Source organism: Drosophila simulans, chromosome 2L (assembly GCF_016746395.2).
Source record: "Drosophila simulans strain w501 chromosome 2L, Prin_Dsim_3.1, whole genome shotgun sequence".
Classification (NCBI taxonomy): Eukaryota; Metazoa; Arthropoda; class Insecta; order Diptera; family Drosophilidae; genus Drosophila; species Drosophila simulans.
Genome location: NC_052520.2, coordinates 6,155,350 through 6,177,284, shown reverse-complemented (window position 1 = coordinate 6,177,284; position 21,935 = coordinate 6,155,350). Strand labels below are relative to the sequence as shown.

At 47.2% G+C, this 21,935-nt stretch overlaps 1 protein-coding gene across 1 annotated transcript in view; it reads right to left on the bottom strand.

The window, feature by feature from the left end:
• LOC6731185 overlaps positions 1-21,131 on the bottom strand; it is a 28,457-nt gene extending 7,326 nt beyond the window's left edge. Inside the window, exons 1-5 of the mRNA XM_039292086.2 lie at positions 20,992-21,131; positions 9,989-10,246; positions 7,811-7,916; positions 4,150-4,381; positions 3,931-4,078 (exon numbers count right to left, since the gene is read on the bottom strand). Coding sequence (XP_039148020.1) covers positions 3,931-4,078; positions 4,150-4,381; positions 7,811-7,916; positions 9,989-10,214 — 712 coding nt within the window. The 5' untranslated portion in view covers positions 10,215-10,246; positions 20,992-21,131. The remainder of the gene's footprint in view (positions 1-3,930; positions 4,079-4,149; positions 4,382-7,810; positions 7,917-9,988; positions 10,247-20,991) is intronic.
• Positions 21,132-21,935: the final 804 nt, after the last annotated feature.

Genomic DNA, 21,935 nt, shown 5'->3' with positions numbered 1-21,935 from the left:
TGTAGCTGCCTCCCCACTTCGTTGGCCTTAAAACCGCGCTAAATTAAAACTTTCCACTGCGTACTCCCCCAAAGACGAGGGATTCGGTGAGCTGCCCCAGGAGGTGTGGAGCATATTGAGTTACTTGAAACATAATTTCGTTTTGTGGCCACTTTGGAAGCAACCAAGCCTCCCCTCGAGTCTGTCATTCGGTTTCGGTGGTTATGTTGGGCATTAATCGAAGGGGATTGAGCAACTTGCCGGCTATAGTTTTTCAATGTCAAAGTCAAGCGTTATTCTCGGGGGCTGAGTCATGCGTTTCCTTGGGTTGGGTTGTGCGGGGATTAGCTGGGCTAAAGTAAAAGCGGAAACCAAGTAACCGAAAAGCTAGGGCTTCAATCAAACGAATAAGGATACCAAATTGCCGGCACTCGCCAGCAAACACCTGACACTAATTACAAAATCGAATGGCCGCCCCCACTCCGCCCCCGAAAACAATTAGATCAGTTCGAAAAAACCAACAACTCGGGGTTGCCAGGCACTCGATATAATTATACCCTGTCCGGAAAATAGGGTGCACCGATTGTGGTGGGAGGGGAAAAACTCCGACACACGCTTAACTAATTCACTAGAATTTCTATTTACACAATCGGGTCACGTGGTAAACAGGACACGCGGACAAACAAGCTCGCAGGATACACATATAGATAGATAGATAGATAGGCGGCGCAAGGCAGTCGTTGGAATTTTCCAATAATTACCAAAAATCACATAATTACACGTAATTAGAGACCTCCTACGCACTGCCCACACATGCATATGTGGATAATGATGATGGGGCTGCTCAGGTGGCAAACGACCCTTATCGATCATGATATGGGCGAATGGGAGGATGGTGGCTATGGTAGTGGGTGGTGCGCTCGAACGAAAATATTAATTATTATTCAAGGCCTTCGGACTGGCTGGACCGCCTCGTTTAATTACATGAATTACGTCGGAGCTGGCAGATAAGAACTCCTCCCACTCCTCCACATCCTCCTCCTCATCCTTCGACACGATATTAAACCGAATGTAAACGTTATATGGCATATTTAATTAACTGCAAAGACATTCGGGGCAGCGCGTTTTACAATTGCCTCCGCTGCGACGAAGTTCACGCAATGCCAGCTCATGGAGGACCATGGAGCACTGGGGGGCAGCAGGATGGATGCCTCCACCTCCGCTGTCTGTGTGCCTCGTTATTCGCGTGCCAGCATGCGATCCTTATTTGCGTGTCGCGACTGTTGGCCAAAAAAAATGAGCAAAGTAAGGACAAGTCCTTGCTTAAGTGCGTGGAGTTTTTCTTCATTTTTTTTTTTTGTTGGTTTATTTTTTTTGGTCGCCAAGACAGCGAGCAACTGCAATATATAAAATGTAATTTCTCTCCGCCTTTCTTGGATGTGGCACGCAAGCCAAACGGTAACGGCAACAATGTCAACGCGCTTCTGGCTGATGACTCAAATTGAGGATACCAGATGGATGGATGGCTGAGTGGTCCCAGTGGACTGGCCGGAACTCAAAGGGAATTGGAAAGCAGCCTTAAGTGTGGACAAAGCACTACCCATTTAGTTGCACCCACCTGGCAGCTCCACTTTCAATTGCCCAACCTCTCGGAGCTGAAGTTTCCCTAGGTTTCAACACCAAGATAGTGAGCTAGTGGCTCGTAATGCCCTAAAATGGCCATAAATTATGGGCCCCCGAACAGTGGGTTCCATAAATCGCCGGCTTAACGCTAATCAGTTGCTGGCTGCATTTATAATGCACTCGAGCATATGCAAACCCGATTCCCCCTTTCCCGTTTTTTCGATTTGACGATATCAAGAGCTGTTGTTAAATCGTAACAAATTCCAGCTTAGCCACGCTTTGGATGTCAAAGTGGGGAGATAATCTCCCTGACTGGTGGTCGGTCGTATGAACCCTATTTTTAACGATTGTGGCGCTTTAACCCTAAACGGAATACTTCGGGAGCGGCTCTAGGTGGGGCCAAAGGGCCCCATTCAAATGCCAGCAGTTTCCGAAATTTATGGCCTGAATTTATAAACAATTATGATTCGATTCGGGCATGTTTTCGAGCAGATTAATGATCGCGTAATGAAATCGACGCGACCCCAAGATGGAGATTTATTGATTTCTTCGCCCACTGTCCACAGTCCACAGTCCACAGTCCACTGGACGTCTGGCACTTGTCTAGACCCATCTGCTGTTAGGGCCAACAATGTGGCCCACTCGGGGCACAATCCATTCCCATCTTATCTTGTTTAATTTGCATATGAAATGCGCCATGTCGGCGGCTCTCCTGTTCACATTCACATTCCCCGTGGCAAATCAAATGATAGTCCGCAAAATGTGAGCGGTCAGAAGGTTTGCATGTCTGCCACCCCCGAATCCACATCCACATCCACATCCACATCCATATCCAAATCCAAGTCCCCCGTTTCGTCGCAAATGGGCGTGCCGCAGCTGAAACTCGGTGCTCCCGCGCACACAAATGGCGCCACTTATCAGGGGAGCTCGTCCCATTCCCAGGAGCCAGTTCGTAGTGCCACCACCCCGAAGTCCCGGGTCCAAACATTGCGTTAATTTACGGAATAATTTTCAACTTCCGCGCCTTTTTCCGCTCCTCGGGGGCATTTTGGGGAACTTGGGGCTCTACAAATTGTCATTAGGCGCGTTTCGCTGGCCAGTTGTGTACTATTGCTGCCGGCGGAAAAGTCGCCGCCCAGCCCATGGAAATCATAGAAAAATTTGTTTGTCCAGACTTGTTTCTGGCCCGTGGACTACTTGACAATTGCGTGCAAAAAATCGACAAAGTAAAGGTTAGGAGCAGCCGCACCGACCAGGTTGGTCATGTTGTTTGCGTACACTGGGAAAAAGTGTGGCTGCCATTCAAATAATCCCGAAGATGCAGTAATGATAGTAATTCGCTAGCAAACTGATAATAGCAATGGATAATACTAATGAGATAACACATTCTCACATCTGATGGTGCACAGTAAACACTCCATTCTAGCAGTGCACTGAGTTGTTTAAGAGTTTTCCTGTTCTTTTTGTTATCGGACGACTGACGGGACATGGTGTTCAGCGTGCCCGGCATGTCGTCGTCTGGGATTTCGATTTCGGTCGGGTCTAGCCGGGAGAATCGGATTGGTATGGGATGTTTTTGCAACGTCTGCACGCGATATATATTTCAAGTACAGTGCTCATGGCGTTGAAAAGAAATCCCGACCATCAAGTTGCGGTGCCCCTATGTTGGGAAAGAATCAGGAATGCGCTACACTTGGTTCCACGGAGCGTAGCAGTCACCTTGATTGGATTACGTGGTTCGGGCCAGACGTTGCCTGGATATTTCTTGTTATGTGGTGGGCATAGTCCTCCGACGTGGGGACTTGGACTCGCCTGTGGGTCATGCGATTCGGGGGCGACTTTGAGGGCTTTCGCGGAACATGCATATAATGCGGTAAGTAAAGTCTAATGGAAATTATGGAATTTTGGGGGAGGTTGAACATGGCAGTTAAATAAACAAAACTTGGAGTGAAGTAAATGGTTTCCTTGAGCTAAAAACTTTTACGTTATGCTAGGAAACAAGTGGTATGCATTAGATGTACAGACACTTTAGCTATTTAAAGTGGCTCCGAATCGCAGATCATGCCAGGCCTTATAAGCCATCTGGAACTCGAGCATCTGGACACTCCGCATGCCGCATGCCACGAGTGTCCACAAGCCAATCGTGCGAACACTTAAGCCGCTTTTGCTCCTCTAATTGCAAACAGGCTGCCCCTCGCGTTTGTGGAATGATAAATTAGCGCTGACACTAAAACGCTGTTAGCCCCTCCGCACTATCATTGCTCATGTGTCGAGCTCTTATCGCCTCCACTCGGATTGGGATTCCCCCCCTCCCGCGACTGTACTCACCTTCCCATGGACAACCGACGATCTCGGCGCGCAGACAGACGGTTCTATCGTACTGGCCATACGGATAGATGCGGATCTTCGAGGCGAAGATGATCGGCTGCAGGGCATTCTCCACCTCGCTGTATGTGTTGATATTGCCGGGCAGAATCTGTGGAGGATAGATGGGCGATGGGATTAGCTGGAGGATATGCTTCGCTTGGCTTCACAGTGGACACCTACCTCTTTGCCTTGGATGTTCTTCCAGCGCTGCCACTTGTCGAAGCCCGGTCGCCAGTACTCCAGGACATAAGCCTCGGTGTACTCCTGGCCCTGACCCTTGCCGAAGCGACCCTGGGTGCGGATCGCCGTGATGACGTGCGTCTGCAGCAGATCCACCTGCAGGTACTCCTTCAACGCATTCGACACCATGTGCTTGGGGCACCAGGCTCCTCCGTCATTATCGGTTTTCAGTCTGGAAAAAAGGGGGATGCAGATGAAGGCACAAGTTTATTAATCAGACTCTCTCACTACAGTAGCCGCGAAAACCAGTTGCTGGCGTGATGGTGGGGGTTTGGCATATAGGGGGGAATTTTTATAAATTAATTGACATTAAGCGTTCGGCACCACATGGAGCCCCCCCCCCCCCCTCCAAACACCCCCTCAAACGAAACGCTGCCCCAATCGCAACCACTGGCGTTTGTGGTGCGTCGTCTGGCAGCTCGTCTCGTTCGTTAAGCTGTTTGCGGTTTTAGACACAGCAGGATGTTGTCTGTGTAATTAAGGATTAATTTAACCTATTCCCGGACGGACAAACTTTAAGCAATTTTCAGCCCCTCTGCCAAAGCCGTCGATACGTTAACCACTACTACCTCGCCACTCGGTTTATATTTCAATTAAGTTTTACATGCTTGATTGCATTTCGGCTGCCTTAATGCCCGGCCATTACTCATGGCCCAGCTACCAGGCATAGGCATGGGCATAGGCCTAGACCCAGTCAAGTCAAGTGACTCGGAGTAGTCCTACTCCTGGCCTCCTGTCCTCGTTGGCTTCGTGGCAAATTGCTTCATTTGGCCGCTCGAACCGGCGGCTGCCAGCGGGCTATTGGAATTGAATTCGATTGCGATGTTTATTTGCCGGCCAACTGGGATTTTAAGTGCATGCTGCGGACTACGGACTGCGGACTGGGGAATCTCTAAAAAATGTACATGCTCCGCCCCAGCCTTTGGCGAATGGCCATTAGTAGAGCGCTTCCGCGTGCATTGAGACATCGTTTAGTTGGATTCGCATGGAATAGCCATGCAAATGATGCACTCAGAAGCCTTCTTGCCAAATTCTCTGGCTGGAGAGGCGCTGGAAAATTGTAATTATATTACAGCCACAGTTGAGCAGAGAGGTCAATTTAATCTTCATAAAATAAGGTTTTCCGCCGCGTCCTTTCTCCTTCGGTGTCCAAGTGCCCCCCAAATGGCAGGCAGGAAGGAAAAAAGAGTGGAGAGCGAAGCAAACAAACATCATTTAAAATGCTAATATCCGCAGTTATGTGCCTTTCAACTTGACTTTAATTATTGTTATTGCCAGAGTTAACAATCTGCGCCACCGTCGTCGACTGCTCATTCCGAGCGCTGATGGACTGGCTAACTGCCTGTGCGGACTCCAACCGGAGGACTCCGACATCTAATCGCTGGGGCTTCGGTTCGGCTTGGGATTTTTTTCCTTCTCATCGCCGTAATATGTAAAAGGTTGTAAACGTAATGGCCGCCTGGCGGTGGTGGACGATGGGCGCGGTAATGAAAATCAAACAGCGCCAACTGTCATTAAACTAATCTCCGTAATTCAATAGCCCCAGACGGGGACCACAAACCGTCATCGCAGCCAGCGCGCAGCAATCATCTCATGGCCTCCCGAGGACCCCGATCCCCGCCAGCAATTTCTCGTAAGTGCATGTCGAGAAACCCACCAGCCAGCCCCATTCCCGAAATGAATTACGTCGAGTTCCTTTCGAGCACATCTTTTCGAGCTAGTTAGTCTAGTTAGGTAAGTGCACGGCAGCCGCAAATTATAATGCTGCCTGCACTTTTGAACTTTACTGGTTGACTCTGTGGAACTTTCGGCTAAGCAAATTGCAGTTCGCCTGATTGGGCATGCCGGGGAAATTGTAAGTTAGTTGGCGGGCAAGGAGATCGAAAGACAAAAGAGAAAGTTGCTGACTGCGAGGAGGAGGAGGAGTTGGGGGGTCCAAAGTGTTTTCTAGCACTGAATAGTTGCGCCACCGAAGGGAAATTAGTGTAAGGTGAATTGGGCAAAAGTTCTGCAACTTCAACTGGAGCACTCTTTAATTGGAGCTCCAAGGAGCTGCGCAGCTCCGCAGCTCAGCAACTCCGCTTCACGCTTAATAAATACATACATATATCTTCATGCAGCACTTAGCCTGCTAAGGAATCGCAATCTGACATCGTCTGTCAATCGGATCCACTTGGCGGTCCCACGGACAGCCGACTACTACCAATGCCCCACGAATTCCGAGATCTTCCCCCCACCGCGCTCAGGTGATTCAGTTGGCATTGCCATCGACGACGACCCCCTTTGGCTGTGGAGTCTGCCCGCATGGCGAACTTATCGGTGCCCAGTCCGATCTCAACTTTCGTGGCCCGTCCTCTGCTCAAATGCTCCTTAGTACAAATTCCGGTTAATCTGGCACTGAATGAAGAACAAAAAAATATAAAAAAAAGAGGCGAACACAGCCAAATATATTTTGTTTATCTCCGACGTGCTCAACACGCGTTGTCTTTGTGGTTATATTTTAGTACCGCCATAAAGGGGTAATGTTAATGATGCCTTTGTGGTGGTGCTGGTGTATAGTGTGTGGTGCCTTGGTTGTCAGTCAGCCCTGCTCCAGAGTGTTTTTTAAGTGCATGTCTATAAAGGCGGACGGACGACAGACGGGAGGCACTAAAAGAAGGGCCAAGAATGGATCTTCACCTTCGCTCACTGTTCCTCCAATGTGTGTTTGCATTGATTTCTGGCCATAATTCATGCGGTAATTGACATGTTTATGACCACGAGTGTGTGCCGGCCCACTCCGCCAAGATATTCCATACTAATTACACGACAAGTCAAGCCCATCCGATGGTGTCATCAATCACGACTCCGGTCAGCGCAATTGCGAAACTTCCGCTTCAATCTGCGTCCCGCATCGTCTTACTTGGAAACTTCCTGCCCAGGCCACCAAACCCGTTTCAATGGCCCTTCTGTTTCGAAGGCGACAATAAAATGTAAACAAAGCTGAAAAATTGAAATTAAACCAAACTCTTCGATGGAAAACCTATCCAATCCTCAAACTCGCTTGAACTTTGATCGCTCGGCGAGGGCAAACGAGTTTGGCGCTGGTATTTATTGAACTTCGATTTCGGTCGCTTTGTATCTGGACTTTTGGTATTTTGATGGGCAAACTGTTTGTGCCATAATATAAATTTCGTTGAACATTTGAACAGCCGCTTGAGCGGTGGACAAAGTTTTCTATTTTATTGACTCTGCCTTATCGCCTAACGAAGTTGTCTATAAAATTAGCAATTAAATGGACACGCAGGGCAGCGGCATCGCAGATAAGCCCCCCACTTTTTCCATCTGGGGGTTAAATGGTTAATGAGCCGGGAGCTGTGGCACAGGCAGGGTTCCAATCGTAAACGTAATATAAAGTCTTGTAATCTCAAAAACCTGATCGCAGACGATATCGATGATGAGTCTTAAAAGGCTAATACTTTGCTGCTGAGAAATTATCCAAGGAGTAAGCGTAAAACCCGTTCTTATGCCCCACAGATACGATTCTTTTTCCAGCCCCAGGTAATTTTCCTTTAACCTGCAGCTTTGGGTTAAACTCCTCCATCAGTTTGGGCCAACTTACCTTGCATGCTGAGGTCCAACGAAGCCCATGTCATGAGCTGAGCTCGCTGTGATTTGAGCATCTGTTATGAGTAACGACTCCATGCCCAGGGGCACGTTGCACGTGGCTGGAAATGAGAGGAAATCGTATTTTTAACATTAATTAATGACGACGTAAGTATTTAAATATAGAGCCAGTGAATTGTGGTCTGCGCAATGCCATCGAATATATCAAAAAGCCTCAAGTGTGTCAGTTTGAGTTTGAAGATGCTTTTAAATGCCCATGTCTGACGCATATCGTCTCAAAGAATATCTCATTTTGAGTCAACCAAACACTTAATCATTGCCAAAGTCAACTCTGGACTGGCAGAACGTCAACTACCTTACTTAATTTATAGCCCACCAATTGCATTTGCTCTGGGCGCAGACTCCTCCCCCTCCCCCACTCATTTGCCTTTTGATATGGAGGGAGTCACGAGGAGATCCGCCTGCCCACCAAACGAATCCTGCCTCTGACAGTCGCCCGCTGACATTTTCGACAGAATCAACACTGATTTGACATGACTTTTGTTGCCCGGGCCCAGCGGGCTCACCACGGACCAATCCCAGTCCCAATCCCACTTTTGATCTCCTCCAGAGCAAGGTTGCGTGCATTCGTTTAGAAGTTTATAAATAATCACACGGCGAGAAGTCAGCCAACCAATTCAAAGTGAGCTCTGTGAAGTTACTATATGTACATCCATCTACACTGAAGTGTAAATGAATCTTATTTTTAGGTCTTTTGACTGTCTAAGTTAATTGCAGCTCTGTGGGACAATATTATTTGCCATTTTATATTCAGAACTCATATGAATACTGCACATAGTGTGTGGTAGGTAGATGCTATATGGTCTCCAAGTTTTCCCATCTCTGCGAAAAGTTAGCTTCCAGTGCATTCACACTTGATTGGGTTTGATAGCCGGCTACGCAAATGAAGAGCGAGTGTGCTCTGATGCTGGGATGCTCGGCTGCCTGGATGGCATGGGCCAGGTTGGGTCAAAAGCCAGATCTCACACCCCGACTCTCAATCCGACATGCACTGCATATTGCAAGTGCATTCACTTGGAAAATTGTTGCATGTTTTGCTAACTCAACTCGCTTCGATGTGTCTAGCCCCAACAACAACAACAACAGAAGGAACAACAACCTTCGGCAGAGTGCTCCTTTGGCATGTGTTTGCTTTTCTGGCGGGGATTGGGGGGAATAAGTGCAAATACTGCTAGGGCAGCCAACGGAGGCAGTCGAGTTCTGGAACCCGAAATGAACATGTTTATAGATTTGTATTTATGTATTTGGCTTGCTTGATTAACTATAAATATTATGGCAGAAAGATTTCATTTTCGTTTCTGGATTGCGGGGTGGCGGGGTATATTGTGGCAGCTGATGTTGCAAGTTGAATGTCTTCAATGTATGTGGTGGTATGTGGCTGTCATAGCACGAAACTTTCGGGCTTATTTTCCTACTATTCGATTCACAATTTCCCTCTTCCGGCATAATTATTGTAATGAAGTTCCGTTCGGAAATCAATGAGGCAGCTCCTTCCAGGCCACTGCTTTTGCCCAGCCGCCCCAGGCATTTGGGGACAACTTTTCACTGGCCATCGCCTCTCGTCTGAGTGGCACGGAGTTTATGATCCGCCGACATGCGATGGCCATTGAAATGGGACGTAATCCTAAGCCAGTGCGCTATGGCTTCATTAAAGCAGACTCCCATACCATACCACATCCTATGATACCATACCGAAAGCATGCCTTAAATGCGGCATAAAAATGTCAATATGCCTATTAATGAGCCGGAGTTGGAGCTGCAGCCCAGCCATATGCCCCACAGCCATGTGCGCCCGTTGGAGAGCCTGCAGCGGCGCTTGCGGATGCTGCAGCATGTCCAGTTGAGGACTCCCCGCGGAGCAGTCATCTGGCTGGGCAGAAAAACCCCAACTGCGTCGCCTGTCGCGAAATGACGGGCCGTAACAAAAATGCTTTCAATGTCAATTAAATAAATAAATACAGCCAACCCGAGCAAGAGGGCGACCCTTCAGCGCTGGTCATCTTGGGCGCAGCGTCGCCATTTGTCTGGGCATCTTGACATATTCGTGGGGTTATACCTTCTGACTTCTTGACTCGCCTGCTGCTAAATCAATTCAACTGGAGCCGGTACTCACCGATATCAAATGCCATCGTCGTCGGTGCGTTGAGCATTAAGCAGCCGCCGGCGATCACCAGCGTCCAGAGGCACAGCGTCCAGCGGGGGGCGCGGCATGGAGGGCGGGAAGCGGCGGCTGTGGGCGTGGTCGTGGGTGGTGAGCGGGTGGGGTGGGAAAGGCACTGGCGGGAGAACATGCTGATGTTGCTGGAGGAGATCGCTTCACTGGGCGACGTGTGCTTCATAGCGACGAGTGATTCTAGAGTGGCAGTGAGATCTGGAATGAAGAAAACACAACAAATATTTAGTTAGATACAAACAGAAAAATTAAATATTAAAGTGATGAACTGGGTTGACAATAAAGGTTAGATCATTTAAACGAATGGGATTGGCTACAATTGGGTTAAGGGTTATCAGCCCAACCCCTTAAGTTGGACCACAATCTTTGTATGCTGCCGCAAACATAATTTTAACTTTTGCTGGCCTTTTTCTCCGTTTCTCTATGGAAAAAAGCAAATAAATTATTACTTTTTTATATTAAACGAAAAGGAAATTGATAATTTCAAAAGAGATTGGGACTTAAGTTAATAATCTAACTCAATTGAATGGTTTCTCATTTGTGAATATTTCTTGCAAACTTATATCTATAATTTTCATTGTTTGCTTCAATCAGACATCATTTCTCTCCGTGTACCTTGTTCTCACTTCGGTTAGTTATCGCATCGTTCTGCTTTAACTGTGCCCGATTCGGAAACTTAATTGCCGCCAGAAAAGCCAAAAGCCTGCCAAATCTGCAACAGCCTGTAGTCATCCTCTGCGTTGACTTTTTCCCTGCTCGACTTGGGGCGGCTTGAATGGATGCAAAGTGAATGTGCGTGACGAGTCAGGGCGGCAGTCAAAAGGGGAGGGAGCTGGGGAAATGCGGAAAATGGGGAAAATGGGGAAAATGCGGGGAGCCGGGGGCCGGATGACTTTGTGCTTTTCATTAAACATTATTTCGCAACATTTTCTGCCGGGGCAGACATATGAGCAGTGCCATAGAAAGCGGCCACAGCAAACAGACTGCCCGTCATCCTCCAGCCGGTTATCCATTCACCGACGTCGACGAGCAAGCCAGTTTTCGCTTTAATTTAACGCCGGTTGGTCGAGGAAAAGCGGGACACAAGCGCATTTTCAGGCAGAAGCTCCCGGAAAACTTATTTAGCTTATGCAAAGCGTGCGGTGCGACAGAGTTGGCCAAAAGGGCCAAAGGGCGGAAAAGGGCCTAGCACAGAGATAATGAACATGCCGCCCGGCCAGTCAGTCACCCGGCAAAGGGACATTCTTGGCCCACTGTTTGTGTTTAGTTTGCAAATTTCTTTTGATGTCTTTTAATTTTAATGGGCTCGGCTTTAGATGAGGTGACGGCAATCCTAAGTAAAACTCATTAGCAGCAAAAAAAAAAAATGGGGGCCCAGAACCGGAAGCCAGACCCTGCGGAATACCTTCGATCCGAGCAGGATTCATGACCATGTCGTCGATGGTGCTGCATAGGTTGTCCTTCTGCTGATTCCGATCTAATAAATGCGCACATCCAGCTTGTCTTGTGTTTTCCTAGCAAAGGTAACCCTATCTGCCCGCCAGGCATGCAAAAACCTTCCACGTCATGGGGCAATTTGTCACGCAGCTGATGCTGCTTGATAGCAAGATACATCCTATCCCGCCCCCCAACACACACACACACATATGTGTGTACATGTGGCTCTGGTCGATAACTCAGTGCTTAATTGCTCATCTTTCAACGTCCAGGCCCAGTTCCCTGTGGTCGGTCCGGCAACAAATTGGAAAAATTCTCGAGGAGCAGAGAATGCCTGAGAAATGCTGGCTGTCGCAGCAGCAACTTGCTGCAGATGCACGATGTAGGTTAAATTAATAGTGACACTCGCCGCTGCACCTGGCGGTGCTTTGATACTGGCGCAGTCGACATCCACTGGCGAATATTTCATAAATTGAAATGTACAGTTAGTTAATTACACGCTCAATTGGCTCGAAAAGAGTGGCATTAGCCAGACTCCATGGCCACAATTTCCACCGCTTGTCGCAGTGTGATTTATCGCTTATTGGAGAGCGAAGATCCAGTCATGATCAGCTACATGTATCTTACAGATACGCCAGAATGATATTCGAGTTCGGTCCAACGCTCAATTATACGAAACCATCCATCAAAAGGGCCAGCATTTGAAATGTCAACAGATTTCTAGAACAACTTGCCGTGGGAGTCTGGAAACATAAAAACAAATTGCTGGCCGAGCGCTAAAATTTAAACATCAAACTGTTCGCTGGTCGGACTTCCTGATTAACTCGAAAGGGCGATCCCGAAACAGGGGAAATCTACTAAAAATTCAGCGAATTACACAAATGCCATAAACCAATTGATTAATTGATGAAGCACAGTTTTCATGGAAAAGAATCTGGAGCGAACATCAGACGTACTCGAACGTACAGATACATATACATATTTGAATCTGTTGTAGTTGTAGGCCACATGGCCCGTCGCAATTTGCATAAATCGAAACACAAAAGCGAGTTTACTGCGCTGGAAATCGGGAGCAAGAGATATTTATCTTGCTCTGCCCGCGACGCTCCGAGTGTTTGAATAAGTGTCAAATTAAATTGATCAATTAAGCAATTGACGTGCTGGAGCGAAAAAGGCAAGGAAAATGCGCCAGCCAGATTTTGCTGAAACTGGTAGTGGGCGGTGGGGTTGTGGGGTTGGGTGGCTTCGAGTTGTTCAAGGCAACTGCTGCACACACAACAAGTGACGCAAATTGTGCAGGATGGGTCGAGTTGGGCGGCAAATGGGGCTGCACTGGGGTTCGCTAGTTGGGCGTTGGGCGTTGGGAGTTTGCCGTTGAAGCACACTCTGGCTGGCTGGTGACAATTTCTGTCAATTCAGCGACGCTAATCAAGCCAGAGACAGCACAGCATTAAAATGGGGTGTTTAGTAGTGGGGTAACCCGTAGCCCACTCCAGAACTAGACAAATTGGCTGGCGCTGGGCGGTAGCTTAGAGCCAAAGACATGCGGGCCAGTTCCGCATCCCAGCAGACGGCAGGCAGCCAACGTCATATAATCCATCAGCTCGGCAGACAGTTGTTGCAACCGAGGCAGCAGTGGCAGCAGTGGCAGCAGTGGCATCACTGGCAGCAAAGACGACTCGAGCTCCCCTCACTTGTAATCAAATCAAATGACATTGCAGACATGGAAGGCAGAGTCGGAGTAGCAGCAGTAGTAGCTTTGTGGGAGCCCGAACGGAAGGCAGCTGTCTCACCAGGGACGGAAAGTACAACAAAATGCAACTCGTTGCCAGCCAACACTTTTGTTGATTTAATAATAAATGGAACCTACGATTCGGTTGCGTAGAATGCCCTTTCCAAAGGCCTTAAAGACCTTAAAGCCACGAGGGAACGAACAATGGCAGTGGGGACCATGAAGAATCACCGCATTGAAAGTTCCCCACCTTCGATGGCAATTTGCATAGCATTCGCAAAGCAAAGACAGTTGACAACTTTTTTATTTGCTGCTGTCTGGCAAGGAAGTGTGCCCTCCCTGCGTGACGTATTTGTCTATTATTGTGACAGGCTCGAAGGACCAAAAAAGCGCTCTCGACGTTGCCAGACGTTTGAAGGGCCGTCGAAAAGTCATGGCGGGGCGTTGCGCCGTATCGGTGGCACTTAAAGCCCGTTTCTATTGATTTTCGACGGCAAACGGCCCAGTTCATTAAAGTCACATCAGGGGCGGATGTACATACCAGCCACTCGCCGCCCACAAACCTCAAATAGACACGGCTACAACTGCTGGAGCAACAAACAAACGGGGCAGCCCACAAATCAACGCCTAACCGCAGGGGCGTCGGACAAAAAAGGGGGAGGGTGCCAGAAAATGGGGGCTGGGGTGGACCGAAAAAACGAGACGCCGCCATTTTGTCTGTCCCCGTCGGGGCGGGCATTAAATATGCAAAAAGCAACATGCGAAAAAAGTGTTGCATACTTTTAGTTGCTGCGTCAAACCGCAAAAAGGCAGCAGAGCAGAGCAAAGCAGCGCGGAGCGAAAGCGAAAAGAGGAGCTCCCAACAGGAAGCCGGAAAAATAAATAGAGGAAGCAGCAGAGGAGAGAGAGAGAGAGAGCATGTCGGTCCCTGCTCCTGCATCGTCCTTTCTGCCTTTCTTCCGTTTCTCGCCGCCTCGCTTTGCTCTCCTCCTTCGCGAGCCATTCATTAGCATAGACACAGAGAAGCAATATTGAATTTCTATGCCTGTATGAGTGTGTGCGGATGGGGCTCGATAAGAGGGCGTGGGCGGATGAGGCGCAAGGGGCGCAGGGGGCGTGTGAGGTCGCAAGGTTGCGAAAAAATGTTTCACGCTTTGCTGAGCCGAGGAAATCACAGCGAGGCAGTGGAGCGTGCGAAGGGAAAGGCTGCCTGCGGGGCGGAGGGCGTTTGGGAATGGGTCCTGACAGGCTCAAGCAGCGCCTTGGGATCAAATTAGTCGAGTTTTTTGAAAAAAAAAAACGAAAAAAAAGTGCGGCAAATTCTAGACTTTATGCATGATAAGTGGCGGGTAAAGTGCTCGAGAAGGGATTGCAGCACGGGGGCAGTCAAAACGCTGGAAATATGAGTGGATAAGGCTGAAGGCCCAGATGGGGCCGACCGACAGTCGTCACATGTCAGTTAGACAAACAGGAAGTTTGAAACGAGGAAGCGCAAGGATATTGGCAGCAGTTAACCGGAGAAGGGGCTTCACAGGATGGGTAGCAGAATGGGTGGAAGCAACGAAACTTGCAACTCATAGAGGAGGAGAACTGAAACAAGAAGAACTGAAAAGTCCAGGAGTGTTGGGGTTAAGGTAAACCCCGGTTGAATGGATACAATCAGGGAGCATCGTACTCTGGAGGATCAAGGCCACAAAGAAGACATAACTTTTATACTTATTAATATTTCAGGCAACTGACAGGAGTTGACAATCCTAAAGAAGCAGTAACCACTTAGATATATTAATTTTTAATGGTAATCTAAAGCGTGGGAGAGCAATGATGTCAGTTGAAACAAGACGAAATAGAATATTTGTTAGAGGGGAGTTATCAATGTATAGCCTCATAAATAATGTCGCTTTTAGTTATTAACAGACTATGTGTAGGTACTTAAACTCCATACTCCATTTTCAGTACTCTTCGCCGGATAAATTTCGCCGACTAGATCATGTAGATACACTCTTATCTGTTAATATGCGCCTTTCACAACTCCTAACGGCATCAAAGGCATTCCCAGGGTGTGGAGGGCATCAAAGCGGATCTCCTGTCTGGCTGCCTCGTTCCTGCAATCCATCCAAAACCATACCCACCAACCCCCGCCAGCCGCCGGACTACTCAGGTCTGTCAATTGAAGGAGCTGGTTCAACCGAAACTTCGCCGGTCGCTCCGCACAGAGCACATCCTGTTACCCGCTTTGTCTGCGGTTTGTCATCATCCACATTGTCATCGTCGAGTGAATCGTGTGTGGGCCCGCTGCCTGTGAGGGAATTTTTATGAATTATAAGCCGGGCTTCTCGACAAAAACCCAAACGGCGAAATATGTAAAAATGCTTTTTTGAAAACATTTTCGGAGGAGAAGGATGACAGCGACAGGCAGCGACATTGACAATGAGGCGGTAGTAAGTGGCTGCCAGGCGCTCGCAGCAACAAAGCGCTGATTGACAGGAAGGCACATCCAGCAGGAGGAGGAGCAGGAGGACTGGCGGGACGAAATGCCATCACACAGATGGAACCAGAACGGGTGCAGGCCGCCGAAGTTGGAGAGTTGGGGGGTGAGGCTGAGGCAGTCGTTAGGCCGATCAACGGAGCGTATCCAGGACATGTGGGCTGGAGGACGGAGACCAGAGCTCTATCGATTTTCTGAATTATTTTCTGGCCCCGCAAAGGGTTCGATGTGGAATCGCGCGCGCCCCCGGCTTTCGGGTTCAGTGTGCAAATGCAGCTGCGACTCCGGCGGGCCAACCGGCCATTCCCATCTTTAACCTTTGTCTCTCGGCCATGGTGGCAGCCAGACAAATTAGTGACGCATGATTAAGTTTTACTACGCGCACAGTAAGTGATAACAACAACAGAGCATTTTGCGTGGTGGCCTCCATCCAACGCATCCGATACGTCCAGGTGTTCCGTTCAGAGGATGTGCTCATCATCAGCTATATGATCGAGTGGTAAAAAGGTCGCAACAACTAATTGCAGATACTCATAGTTGGTCTAATCACAGGGCTACTGGCTACTGGCTGTTTGGCTTGTAATAAACCACAATTAGCTTGCCGACCGCAGCCCGAAACTCAAGTTGGTCCGTTGGCTGCGGACTTGGCTTATTGAAATCATGCATGTACGGTGAGTTGGCCATGTGCATACGAGTACTAACAGAAATTGTGTCACAGCCGTTCCGTTTGACCAGACGGAGCTAGCGGTTCTTTAATGGCACCCGGAACAGGGCGGCGAGTTGAAAAACAAACGTTTGGGGTTCGCCTGCGGGTTTTGCGGTTGTTAAGCCGACTGCCGCTTGTTTGGGCTGCTGTTTGGCCCATTGACGGAAAAGCTTTATTGGCCTGGTCCTAAGCATATCTTAAACAAGGAAATGCACATTAAACGAATGAGTCGACCAGCCAAAATGGGGTACTAATGAACACGGATCAGTGGGGAGGTATGTGGCTATATTTCACAAAGATACGAGATACACTTTTACTATCATTGCCTACTTTCTCGAAAATTGAATTCCAAATGTATCGAGTTCATAACTCACGATTTGTATTCTTAATGGCATTTTTTTTGTTTGTGTCTAAACCAATTCGCTACCCTCGAAAAGGGAAAATCAATTAGTTTTTTATTCCCATGATGGGTTTCTTTCAGCTCCATTACATCTGGAGTGACTAAAGTTTGCTCTTATCCCTCGGTTGCCATGCCTTTCCCATGCCGAACCCTTCCGCTGCAGCGAGCAACAACATTTGGCTCTTAACCCAGTAAACCTGGCTGTGCTCTAATTAAGCAAACATGTTGCCCATTTATTAGCAACCCTCGTAGTTTTGCCCCAACCCCTTAATGACAAGGTTTACTTTGAACATTGTCGACACCTGACGTGTGGCCCTCGATGGAATGAATTCTCCTGGGAAGCGGACCAGACCCATAGATGGCACAGGGTTGATCTGTCCTGCAGACCGGGAAAACGGTGTCTACAAAACGGGAACACACCCAGCATTTGGTATCAGAACGTGTTGACTGCCAAGACAAGAATTACGTTGCATGTATGACAGAGCTTTGTCAGCGATTACAGGAGTGGACACTTACAAATGATTCCATTTGCGATGCATATGTTGGCTCGATTTGTGTATTTGGCAACTTAGAGCCTAATTACCGAGCCAAATCATTTGTATCTGAGCTGAGACCTCCCGCATTTCGGTGGTTCGGTGGTTCTGTGGGTTGGGCTGCCTTGCGTTTTTCTTTTTTTTTTGGAAATGGAAATAGGGCTGGGTCCAAGGCAGGGCTAATGACGCTACATTGTCTTGTGATGCGTATAATGTTTGGATGGATCCATGTCCGCAATCGACGATGTGTATTTTCGAGATGAGCAAACGGCAGCGACTTGCTTCAGTGCCTCCGACAAATCGACGGGGAGACACAGGCCTCTCATAATACACATAAGACTGCCCTATTCAGTGATCACACATGCGGGAATTCGTCGTCAAGTTGATGAGCGGCGATTCATTTCCGCCGCGCATTCAGTATTTCAAACACACATTTCATATGCAGCGATCGCCGTTTTGCGCAGTGAACTGTAACCGAAACTTAATTAGCTCGACGAAATCCTCGCCGTAGAAGGCACATCTAGGGGGGCACACCCGGTGCCATTTGCATAACATATAGGAGTAGGAGTAGGAGGAGAATGTGTTCAGAAGGGGCCCAGATAAGGGTCACCACTATCGAAAGGAAGCCAAGCAGGAAATCTTAATGGATGTGTGGTCCGACTTGAGGAAAAGGGTTCACTCTTTGGAAAGGGAAAGTGTGAGAACGCTATCTGGATCGAAGATACTGGGTTGAGAACCACAGAGGGCAACTTTGATCCAGCCACAATCTATCGTCCATTCCCAGCAATTACCATTAAATTCCATTAAATTTCTTTCCATCAGCTTGCTGTCCACTCGCCAAACTCCTGACAGCTTGAAATATTCGAGATACTTTAACGCACTCAACTTTTTCTGAACTAATTAAGCGCCGCAGCAGAGCAAAAACCCAAAAAGGAAACGAAACTGCTGAAAACCTCAAGTTGAGGTCTCTGAGCTTCCAAGACGAAACAACAAATGTGGCAAGCACACAACAGATTTGCAGGGAAAGGAGCTGGCGCCAAGTCATTTCATTTGAAATCATTTCATTGGAAATTCTCAGCTGCGGATGCGGATATTTATGGGCACTTTGAGCTGCCGAAACACTCAACGTTTTTTTCTCACAAGTACTAGACAACGGCGGCAGTAATTATTTTACAAGTTAACACAAGAACGCCAGTGTATAAAAAAAAAAAAAAAAACCAGCACTGGCCATAAAAACCCAGCCAAACGAAACTAACAAACAAAAATGCGGAGTGGCAGCCACGAATTAGTGCTCCTGGCGGCATTTATACCTGCAATCGAAGAAAATGTGGCACCTGTGCGCCGTCTTGGCATCTGTGCCTCCAGTTTTCCCCCGTATCTGTATCTGTATCTGCGTACTTGTATCTGTATCTCACGGAATGGTGGCTATGTCTTTTGTGCGCCGCCTTCGGTTGGCGAGCCAAACAAATAAACTTGCGGCCAAGTTATGACAGTCGAGGGCCGCAGGAAACATTATTCTTAGTTAGATGCTAATTAATTAGGGGACGCGGAGGAGTTGGAGTCTCCGCCAGCAATTCGGTGGCAGCCATGTGGGCAGCGACACGATCTCGTCGAACCAGCGGCAAAAAAAGCCCGAAATGCACACGAGAATGACACTTCTTGGGTATAAATTTTGTTGACTGTTGTTGTGTTCGCCAGCCCCTGAAAAATGACCTGGGGGATGCGATGTGTACGGAATGAGGTTAAATGGAAGTTGAATTCGGTGGAGAAGACACTAATATAAATTGCCGCACGTCGCCGGAATTTTACTTATTTAAAGAAGATATATACCCTGGCATTTCAATTCAAACTTAAATAGTTCAAAAGCGACAAGCTTGCTGATATATTGCCATCGGATTTAATGGTCAAATTAGACATTTTATTATTTATTTGTGACATTGCATGAATGGGCTTTGTTTAGATTTTAATGAAAACAAAGTTTAATCAATGCTGTTTAAATGGATCCTTATTAAAATTGCAGAAGAACATGGTAAATATTGTTGCCCCATTTCCATCGTAATCCCAGCTGACAAAAGAAAATATTTTCGCCCCGCAAAAATTGAGATACACATTTTCATTTCGTTGGTAGATGGTTGCAGGTGAATGAAAGAGATGTGTGTTTATGTACAAAATAAATTCATAATAATTCCCATGAATTTCCAAGCTGCACACTTTGTATATTTATAAATATAGTTTTATACACCTTTTTTAATGCCGCAAACATATTTCACATTTTATTCAACACAGTTTGAATGAATAACGTATGTGTTTTTCGAATTCAGTGGCAATGAAATAAAACTAGCGATTATTGCATTTCATAATTTCATTGCTAATCAATTTTATCACTTTGCTGTCTTACTATTTTAGTTAGATTTGAATAAAAAATTGAATACAACCTGTTAATGCTAGCTATGTGGATTTATCTCTGAGCTTCGCCGCTTTAAAATCTTTCACGCACATCGAATTATGGATTTTAGGCGCAGTTTAAAGCAGAATGGGCAAATCTGCGGCAAATCTGCTGTTCATTGGAGGCATACTCAAACGTCTCATTACCATAATATAGCCAACTCGATGCCGCCTGGGCCCACCAACTTTTTCTACAATGGCAATAAAGAGTTCCCCTCGCAATCGACCACGAAAAGTTTTTTCAGCAGTATTATGATAATGATTGCGCCCCAAACGGCGCTTGGGGCAGATTGAGGGACTCGCCCGCCTTCTGCCAACTTGTTTACACAAATTTTAATTGGTGTAATTATGATTTTTACACGAAATTAATTATGCATGCGCGATTGCGGCTGCATCTTCGCAGCTCGCGGTAATCGCTACCCATCGGATGCTCAATCTCAATCTTAAATTTCTAAACCATCCCAAGTGAGCAAGAAAAATAACTCGAGTTATTTACAAAAGCTGATGATTGTGGGGGGGAAAAAGCGAAAGCGAGGTCTCTGGAACTTTAATTGCCAAACATACTTCCACTTAATTACCCCGCAGAACAGCGGGAAAATTATGAAATCCAGGGGCCTCATTGCGTGTCTAGCGGAGTGTGAAGTTGCCAAAGACTCGAGGTTGAGGTTGTGCTGGGGAATATCTAGATACATAACTGCATCTGCGAGATAAGCATCTGTGTGCAACAGCCGTCGGAGGCACAAAGTGTTCGGAGAAAGATCTTTCTTTGGGAGATAAGGGCCGTATCTCAGCGTTTTACGACCTGCCGCCGCTTTTCTTCTTCGCCTCTTATTTATAAAATACAGCAGGTTAGTTTGATTAGCCCCAGATGTTGACAGCTTGGCTCTTTCTTAATTTGTGTTTAATTAATGAGGCAAGGGGACAGCCACCGTAAGAAATGGGGAGAACGGGTTGGAAATGATATCTTTTGATCTCTGGAATGCGCCTTGATGAGATACATTTGATTGGGCAAATATTCTTCTGGTTTCTTTTCGGATACATGAATTATTTAGTTGGTAATTGACATAAACTTGTTTCTGCCGCACTAATTGATTGTTTGCAACTCAGTATTTATTTATGCATTGGGGAAATCCTGTTTATTGACATGATTGGTTCGAGCAGCACTGATTGTTTTCAAGTTAGGCCTTTCTTCACTCCCAACTCACCTAAATATTCCAAGAGTTTTGAATTAGCCTTTGCGTTGACTTAAGGTGTAGTATATTGATTGTATTCCGTTTGCACTTTAGTTTGTAGCAAAAAACAACGATTTCTCTACTAAAATTTCAAGCACTGTTGTTCACTGGGGCAGCAAAAGATACTCTATCTGCTGGTTTGTTTCGATATGTTTGAGCACTGCGTGGGCATTTTCTCAGGTAGCACATTTCACACACTTTGCCGCACGCTGCTGGCGGCCGCAGGTGCACAATTGCCGCATCTTGGGTGCCACTTGCACCGTATCTTATTCCTAACCAATTCGTATCTCTGCACTCGCGCTGCGCGGATTGCGTATCTCCGTATCTGTCGGATCTCGTGGCGATTGGCTGCCAGCCGATTAAGCCTGAGATGGGTAACTGCGTTGATTCGCGACCGCGTTGCCAGTGGCCAAGGCGTTCTGTTCTTCTTGTCACGAGCGCTGGATTGAGACTGGGGGCACAAACTGAGACTGAGACGGCGGACTGCGACAGCGATTGCGACTCTTGTAACGCGCGGCACGAAGGTCGACGAGCGATTGAATCCGATTGAATGTAACGTGCAGCGCACCACTCCGTTGCATGTAAGTGTGGATGCTAAGAGAGCGAGCGCTTCTCTTTTGTGGACTCTGTTCGCTCGTCGGTGGAACTGTTTACGAAGTTTGTGTGCGGAGAGCGCTGTAAAGGACCTGCAAGGATTTATATTATCAAATTAACATTTAAATCATAATTTGGAGTTGTTTCTTTACATTGTTTCCTCAAAACTGATAATTTAAGCTCAAGTATAGTTTATATTGCATATGCTTGGCTAAAAACAAAGTTTTTCAACTCTCTGTAAAATTCTCCACAATGGAGTTGAATTTACCTGCCCAGGCCTTGGCACTTCACCTGTGCGCTGTGAAAAGCACCCAGCAACTCCA